General features: G+C 44.1%; 1 protein-coding gene across 1 annotated transcript in view; it reads left to right on the top strand.

Moving 5' to 3' along the window:
- The first annotated feature begins 1,084 nt into the window (after positions 1–1,084).
- map4k3b (mitogen-activated protein kinase kinase kinase kinase 3b) overlaps positions 1,085–9,509 on the top strand; it is a 124,811-nt gene continuing 116,386 nt past the window's right edge. Inside the window, exon 1 of the mRNA XM_039738992.1 lies at positions 1,085–1,413. Within this exon, the coding sequence (XP_039594926.1) occupies positions 1,318–1,413 (96 nt within the window). The 5' untranslated portion in view covers positions 1,085–1,317. The remainder of the gene's footprint in view (positions 1,414–9,509) is intronic.

The raw sequence follows: 9,509 nt of genomic DNA, 5'->3' as shown, positions 1-9,509 counted from the left end.
ACACCGTGGTGTGCTGGGCTAGTAACATCTCTTCAGGAGAGGCTCATCGAATCCTCAAGCTAATTAACAAGGCAGACTTAGATGAGATGTACTCTGGACCCTCTGAAGGAAGTAGCAAAGGAGAGAATAAAAACGGAGTGCCGTTATGAACAATGCTGCACATCTTCTCTCTGACTCACTAACACTGAGGACTTTCAGCCAAGAAATTACTAGGCAGAAGTGGGTCTAGAAATGTGACTGGGGCTCCTTATATACCAACAATGATACGCCTATATAGCGCCACACTGGGACTGTAATTGCCAAGTTGAGAGTTTTTCTTTCTTTTTAGTTTTAAACTGTTGAAAGCTTGAACTGTTATGGGGGTCCCTTCACAACCAGCAACCAGGTCTGGATAACCACTGTTGTCTTCTTCAATGGGGTTGTTCCAAGACAGGTGAACTTTTTTTTTTATTTAACCACCACATCTCAGATTGTGGTTAAAATTGATGTACTAAATTACACTACATTATTAAAAAAAACTTATACAGTAGGTTAAGCAATGTGGACTAAAGTCTCTTCTGGGGCCCTGAAATTTAAACTTTATTAGTTTCAAATCCGTAAACTTTATTTATTCCTTTACTTAAACCATCACTTTATTGAATTCAGGCAATTCAAGACAAGCAAGCAGGAATGGCAGGAATGACTACTCAACTGTTGTTCCCTGAATCAGATAAGTTAGCATGACACTGAAAAACAAACAAAAGCAATTTGCAGTCAGCTGGTCGGTATTCTAGAGCCTCTAGATCAGTTTATTTAATATTTCAATTTGTATTTTTTTTTAAATAGGCACGGCATTCTCCAGTTAGAACTGACTTCTGCTTTAAACCTCCCAGATCTTTACTTTTACTTAAGCTTCGCCAAGGGGCGCCGGACGACTGACAGGATTTGATCGCTCTCTCTCTCTCTCTCTCTCTGTGTGGCTTTTCTTCAGAGTGCGCGTTTAACGTGAGCGAGCAGACGGTAGGGAGCGTGCGCGCGCGGGAGACGCCGGACGCATTCCCGCTTTCCTTGCTCCTGCTCTCTCACTGGATGAACGCCCTGTGCGCATGCGCCCTGCGTGGTTCTGGGAAGCCATGTTAAAGTTACAGTGAAGTCGGACTGAGATTTTCCTGCCTTTCTGCGTTGTTTTGTTTTTGTTTTTTCTTTTCATTTTTCTGGTCTGTCCTTTTATCACTGGGGACCTGAAGACATCGAAAAGAAAAGGGAGAGGCCGCACATCGGCAGAGATCCGCACACACCAGCGGCGATTCCTTAAGTCGAAACGGTGGAGTTCAAATAATGAATTCCAGTTTCGACCTGTCCAGAAGGAATCCGCAGGAGGATTTCGAGCTAATTCAGCGGATAGGAAGTGGCACATATGGAGATGTCTACAAGGTAAATAAGCCGGCCGTATTTTATCTACGAGCAAAGAGAGGCAGTGTGGCAGAAAGTCGCTCTGTGATCGCGACGGTCCCCCCGGATTTCCCGGACAAAATCGCACCCCTGTCGCTGGGTCCCTTTGCAACGGGAATTGCCTTCCCATAGTGCTTCCCCTGAACTCTGAATGGAACGGATACGAGGTATTTAGGAGATGAGCGACAATGCCAGGAGATGTATTTGAGCCCCCTGTCTCTCCCTCTGTGACGTCTCCGAATCTGATCGCCCCCGGTCCGTACAGCAGCTGTCCACAACAAAGTAGGCCGGAGGCTTTTAGCATCCACCTCAGTCGGAGGTTTCTTGTAAACTGGACGTGGCGACCAAGTGACGTGAAGTTGGCTTTGCTCGCGTCCACGTTGTGGAGGTTAAAGTCGCAATGCAGAAGCCCCTCTGCAGCTTGTTTACTCGCCGCTGTGGTTTCTCCTTTTGCTGCTGCTGTCTGCCTCCGCTGTCGGCCGGGGATCCTTGCCGTTGCCATGGGCTGCATTTGTGATTAGCGTTGAGAGATTACAGGGGGGGGGTCTCATGTCGCATACAGTATATTAAAAACTTGCATGTGAATCCGGTGTTACCTGCTTTCATCCAGTGCTCTCATTTACAAATGTGAATTATAAAAGGCGGTCGTCCGTTTTGAAAAAGTGAGCACAGTTTGTCTAGAAAAGCCCACCTGCATAGTACGACCTTTTTATTCTAAGGTAGTGTCAGCTCTGGCAGGTACCGCGAAATAGTGGAGGGTTCGAGGGGCGGGGCAGGGCAGGGCAGGGTGCGGTCACACCCACTGACCAGGTATGCAGAATACATTTTTGCATAAATTTACATGTATTAAGTGAACAGTTTTATGAAACTGGTTTGCAAATCCAACATTTGACTGCAAGCTTCTGTGGTATGAGCTCTACAACGTGAAAGGGCTTACATGTGGGGGGTCACATAGTGACAGGCTGGTGGGTTTGAGGGATAATGCCACACCCACTGAACATATATGCAGGGCATACCTTTAAACACTTGAAATGAGTAAACATTAAATGGGCTGGGGAGGCGATGGCCACTAGTAGGGTTGCCAGATGTGCCAAATTGACGAATTTTTGAAAGTGTTGTGAAGGGAAAAAAAATTTGATTTGGTGGTTTGCTGGCATTTTGAAGGTTCTGTGAGGCTGCCCAAATGGCAAAACTCAAAGGGGGTCTCCACTCCCCCCCCGATGTCAATAGTGGCAAAACTCCAAAGGGGGACCCGATTTCCCACATATTGTGGCAAAACTTCAAGGGGGAAAAGATGTCAACAGCAACAAAACTCCAAGGGGAACCCAACCCGGATGTCTACAGCCCCAAAACTACAGCATCATTCACTGGGCTGGTCCACAGTGCCATTATGCACGGGTTTCAGCTGTCATTTTGCTGGAAATATTTCCTGGAACTGGCAACCCTGCCCTACTGGCATTGTGCATGGCGTTTACTTTTACACATATAGATAGATAGATAGATACTTTATTAATCCCAAGGGGAAATTCACATACTCCAGCAGCAGCATACTGATAAAAAATCAATATTAAATTAAAGAGTGATAACAATGCAGGTATAACAGACAATAACTTTGTATAATGTTAACGTTTAACCCCCGAGTGGAATATCTGCATGTGGCGGGCACTGTGCTTCTCCAACTAATTTCTTGCAAGGCCCCCTAAGCCAAAATAAAGATCCTTACGGCCCCTTTCCCCTCCAATTTAGTTAAACTTAAAAGAAAACAAAATTATAATAAAAATTGTTTGGCAGTGGCACTCAAACTTGAGTACTCTTTACAAGAAGGGAAGAAATAAAAAACTTCCAAGTCCAATAATTAATGTGACAGGTGATCCTGAATATTTTTAAGCAGAAAATCAATAATTACTTTAACTCACCTCTCGGTGTCTGAATTGGGCCTTAATCACCTTCATCGTGTTTACACACACCCATCCAGGAGACGGCGTGTAACCCGGTTAAGGCAGAGAGCCCTGACTTCTTAAAAAGCCTCCGTTTACAATGCACACGTACTCATCCGGAGTTCTGCTTTGTCAAAACGTCCCAACGCCATTAAACTGGGCAGAAAACGGCTAAACGTCATCATCGGCCGCTGTGAGTCCAAACACAAGCACGAAGCCTGGCATCATTTTCTTGTGATTTAGAAATAGTTTGAGTCCTTTATGTGCCGTGAAGTAAATCACATCTGTAGCTGCCGAAGCATAAGGCCAAGTCGAACACGGGCAAAACGCGTGCGGAAAGAAATCTCACAGTCCAAAGGTTCTTTTAAAAAATATTTAGTGAAAGTTAAAAGTAAATAATCCACACAAGAATAAAAGAAAAAATAGTTACACACGTAGAATAAAAGGCAAAAAAAAAAGAAAAATGTATCTTGTATGAACTTAACTTTTCTTGAAGAACTTTAGTTATTTCTATACTTAAAGGTTCTTCTTCGCGTACGGCTTTGTGCTAAAATAAGCACATTATCTTTATGTGTTTCTTCATACACACTCAAAAGAGCCCATAGGCCCACGAGCACAAACACGGTTTAAAACCGTATGCCTCTACACCTTACACATGGCAAGGCTGTCACTAACTGAAGAGTAATATTTACTCAAAGCTGTTAGAAATGGCAAGAATATACCAATAAAATTCTACTACCTGGGGTTATAGGAACCTCCGATAGATTATGCATTGTTATCTAGTAAAATATTCATGAATCTTATAGAACTAGGAAAATGGCTCTTACGACATCCATTCATAACCTTTTTCACATCTTCGACCTGAGCCACTGATGATTTGCGGTACGGACACTGGCCGCTGCGTCACCTCATCACACTGTTTCCACGTATCTCTAGCAAACAGCAGGATGAAAACTAAAGCAACGCTTTATCCATAGGTTTCTGTTCCTGGATTGCATGCAGCACACTCTTTTCTGCTTGGCTGTATGATTGTGTCTAACAGAGGACCGGCATACCGATACGTGTGCTTCTCGTCTTACTCCTACTGCTTCTGGGATAATAATAATAACGCAGTGTGAAAGCCTTGGGCGCGTACCGCCACCCTGACCTCGACACAGACAGGCGCAGAGCCACACAAAAGTGCAAACAACACACGATTTATTTCTTTTGTTGTCTTCCCGGGACAGAGTGTACAAATCAGCACAATACTACAGCTTAGTCCTTCTCTTTTCTTTTTCTCTCTTCTGCCTCCTCGACTCCTTTCCCAGCAAGCTTTGTCCACCTTCCACCTGACTCTGGCTCCTCAGCCTCCTTTATAGTGCACCCGGAAGCGCTCCAGGTGCTCTGTGATCCTCTTCTGGCAGCACTTCCGGGTGTTGCGGAAGTGCTACAGTCCAGGCGCCCCCTGGTGGTGGTGCCCATGGGCCCCAGCAGGGTTGAGCTTCCAAGCACTCAGCCCGTGGCCCCGAAGCAATCCAGAAGGCTTGCCCGTCTCGTGTTCTCAGGGGAGGTATTGCCCTGGATATGTCCTCTCCCCCCCGGTCCTTCCATCACATTGGCATCTCGGCTGGGTAAGGGTCTTAGCCATCCGCCACAGCAGGTATTTTTGCTTCAGTAAAATAAGTATGGCATTAGATTACTCGTTACTTTACAAAGTAATTGGACTACGAAACACACGTTAGATTTAACACATTACCCTTCTGCTGCTTGGCTTAGCGCTGTACGTTCAACGCAAGTTCAGCTATTTTTGAAATGTTGAGGCAGATTATTTCAAGTAGGAGAAGGAATAATGCCATTGCCCAAACATTTGCTGCAGGAAATTTTTCGTTTTGGGCGAAGTTCAATAGCTGAACAGTGTGCAGCAGACAAACGCAGACCACAAAATCCGTAACCGTAACCCAGTTAAGGGTTTACATGGCTACCTAAGTGGGTTATTTGCAGTCAAATCTGTGTGTGTTACCTGGGTTTCTGCAAGAGAAATAATTTGATTTCCCTGACTGTGAATAACCACGTTATTAAGGCGCATGTCATCGCACTGACTGGTTCACTTTTGTACCGAGACTAAGCTCTGCGTTTAGTGATTGGAAACCCTAAAGGTTGGTGTCCTCCATGAGAAAATGAGGGACGCACAGAGGGAGAAAAAACGGGAGATGTCAGAGTACACCAACAATATTTATTTATTTATATCATTTTATTAAATGTATTAAAATCAAATAACATTCCATCCAAGCAAATCAAATTTTACAAAACTAGGGTTGAATCAAATCAACCCCCCCAACAATATTTATTTCTATTGCACATTTTCAAACAAATGGTGGAGCTCAAAGTTGCTTTACAAGATGAAGAAAGAAAAGTTTATATGAAACAGAAATAAGATTAGGCAATACTAAATAATAAAAATAATAAAGTAAAGTCAGACGGCCGGGAGGACAGAAAAACAAACAAAAAAAAAGACTCCAGAGGGGGCTAGAGAAAAAAAAATCTGCAGGGGTTCCGAGACCATGAGACCACTCAGACCCCACTCGGCATCCTACCTAACATCAATGGTCTCAGTCAGTCCTCACGGGGTTTCAGGCTTCACGTAAAACAATTTGATGATGATGATGATGGTCATTTGGACAGCAGGCTTTCACTCCATCAATGTAGGGACTCTGGGTGGTCTGTTCTACACCTCTAGGAACTCGAGGCCCTAAAAGGCTGGAATAAGCTACCCTTACAATCCCCTCAACACTGTCCCGTTCAGCTCCTAGAATTTTCAAATCAAACAGCTTATTCTGTACCCTTGGGGTCCTGAGTCCACAGTAGGGCCGTTTGTATATTTTTGAGAAGGTAAACTCATGGAAGTGAAGCAGCTTTCACAAGGGGTTATGTAGTGTGACAGAGGTGGGTTCAAGGAGCGAGGGGGCACTGTTATACATGTCAGGGCCCAGGACAGAACGACATAATGGACCCCACCTCAGCCTTACAAGGCATCAGCCATTTAACAACACTGATACTAACAGAACATTCTCGTTGTGTAGTTTGTAACATTTCAAGCCAAATGCAAAAGCTTACCAGCCCTTTTTTTGTGTGAGACGGCAAACCATCCATCCATCCATCCATCCATTTTCTAACCCGCTGAATCCAAACACAAGGTCACAGGGGGTCTGCTGGAGCCAATCCCAGCAAACCAAATGCAACAAAATATCCTTTTTGAATCTGTAGCAATGAGTAGCCCACCTCCATTTGAAATTCTGACCCCATTTAGCATCGTTAAGAAGCGTTTGAAGACTCTCTTGTTTGGTGAATTTCTATCTAACTGATAGATTTTTGTAATCAAGGAACTGTGACTAGCTTGCATGCTGTATCACTTGGGATGATCAATTCTGTAACTCTGTCCTGTCCAACTCCGGACTGCTGTTCACTCAGTTACGCTGACCTCTTTTGCGAGTCCCTTTGAAATAAAGGTGTCTGCTGAGTGAATAAATATGAATGCAAACATCATGAACAACAAATACAGCGGATTCAGAGAGTATGTGTGCACCTTCACTCTCTTCACACTGTTTATTCTCTGCTCAAGTATCTCGCCTTGATGGAAACTGAGTGTTTGCCCAGCTGATCTGACACATTTGTAGTAATGAAACCGTCTGCTGGAAAGACAGAGACGTACTGTAGCAGCCTGATGGACACACACACAGACAGACTTGAATGTAGCGGTGTTATATGATTAACATCGTCATAAACGTATTTTGTGCCGAGTCCCATCTTTCGTAGTGTTGTCCTGTTTACATGGTCTGTGTGTCTATGTAAATATGGAAACAAAGGGGGGAAGGATAACACAGTGGAACTGTGGTCCCTCATGATAATTAGTCCCATCATCTGCATCTGGGACATTCACTATTTAAACGGGAGGTCAAAAAGAAGAAAGAAAGAAAGAAATCCCGTTCTACTTCTTCTTCTTCTTTCGGCTGCTCCCGTTAGGGGTCACCACAGCGGATCATCTTTTTCCATATCTTTCTGTCCTCATCATCTTGTTCTGTTACACCATCACCTGCATGTCGTCTGTCACCACATCCATAAACCTTCTCTTAGGCCTTTCTCTTTTCCTTTTCCCCGCCAGCTCTATCCTTAGCATCCTTATCCCAATATACTCATCACCTCTCCTCTGCAAATGTCCAAACCAATGCAATCTCATCTCTCTGACTTTGTCTCCCAACCATCCAACCTGAGCTGCCCTCTAATGTCCTCATTTCTAATCCTGTCCATCCTTGTCACACTCAATACATATCTTCACATCTTTAACTCTGCCACCTCCAGCTCTGTCTCCTGTGCCACCGTCACCAGCCCATATAACACAGCTGGTCTCACTACCGTCCTGTAGACCTTCCCTTTCACTCTCGCTGATACCCGTCTGTCACAAATCACTCCTGTCATTCTTCTCCACCCACTCCACCCTGCCTGCACTCTTTTCTTCACTTCTCTTCCACACTCTCCATTACTCTGTACTGTTGATCCCAAGTATTTAAACTCATCCACTTTCGCCAACCCTACTCCCTCATCCTCACCATTCCACTGACCTCCCTCTCATTTACACACATGTATTCTGTCTTGGTGGTCCTACTGACCTTCATTCTTCTCCTCTCCAGAGCATATCCACGGTCTCCTCGACCTGCTCCCTACTCTCGCTATAGATCACAATGTCATCAGCAGACATCACAGTCCATGGGGACTCCTGTCTAATCTCGTTTTACTCTACCACCAATTCATTACAGAGCCAGGAGAACGCAGCGATACAGAACACTTACACCTTTTCTTCTGCTTACCCCTTTCAATGCCTGACAACTTCACTTTTACAACACAAAAACCCCGGGGTTGTGGAGTACGCCGATGTACCGAGGGTAAGCATGGTGAGACTGTTTCTTGTTAGTTTGGGAGAGGAGCGAGACAGCATCTTCATCCGTATAATTGGCGTAGGACATTTTTTTCAGCTGATCAAGGTTCACAAACGTTATTCATTTTCCGTTTAATCTTCTGGACTTTTATGTGCGTTTCCTGTTTTCCTTGTGTCTCATTGGTTTCTTGTTCAGTGTGGGGGTCAAGAGAAGGTCCATGCTGTATATTAGTTTTTTTGTTGCCCCTTTTTATTATTACATTCCGCTGTGTTATGTCGGGGCTGGTTGGTGTGTGATATATGTATATATTGTTTGGAGTTTATTTCATTTCTTTTTTTTTTTTAATATATACTCACTTTTTTTATTTTACATATTGTTTGTCTTTTGGTTTATCTTTGATCGTCGATTGGGGATGTTTATTTGGAAGAAGTACGGTTCCTCAGCTTGCCAGGCCACAGGTCTCGGTGGTGTAGATGCCGGTTAGGGAGAGCGAGTCGGCCGTTACATACAGACACTTACCATTTTATTAAGGTGGAATATTATGATATGCCATCTGTTGGAAGGACAAATGCAATAAATTTTATTACTACATACATTATAAAATACCAGTAATGGCGCACTGCACAAATACACTTGACTTGAGCATTCCTAGCTTTCATCCTCTTTCTTTCTCTGTACGTTTATCATTCGTCTGCTCAGAGGTTGATGTGCTTGCTGCTTCCTGAGCAGCTCTTCTTTTCTCCACCCTAGCGGTCCGCTTCTTCTCATTTTTTGTCGGCATCTTTTCATGTTAAAACTGATTAAGTCAGTGTTTGTGTTGCAATTACTTGGTACGTTTTCCTTAATTTTTCACTTAAGCTGGCACTTGAGTCTTCAATCTGCCTCCAGAATGATTTAAGATATGAAGAGGTAGAGGAAGTGACGCCGAAGGTGGTAGGGATGAGAATGGCACCTGCACGTATGTGCCACCCGGCCACCCGGCTGGCTGCTGCCGAGAGTTCATTCTACCCTAAAATAAAAATAAAAAGAGGAATAACCTTGGAGGTCAATTGTCACCCTGAAAGCCGATAGTAGACATCACGTAGTATTTGTGTGCCAAATTTCAGGTCAACGGGTCAAACGGTTTGCGAGCTACAGGTGATTTAAAATCCTGGACAGACAAACTGACAGCCACAGTAGCGTATTTTATAAGAAGACATTAGAAAGGAAGGCAAATGTTAGTGCTGACGTC

The sequence above is a fragment of the Polypterus senegalus genome, chromosome 16, assembly GCF_016835505.1.
Source record: "Polypterus senegalus isolate Bchr_013 chromosome 16, ASM1683550v1, whole genome shotgun sequence".
Classification (NCBI taxonomy): Eukaryota; Metazoa; Chordata; class Cladistia; order Polypteriformes; family Polypteridae; genus Polypterus; species Polypterus senegalus.
This window is presented reverse-complemented; position numbering and strand designations above follow the sequence as displayed.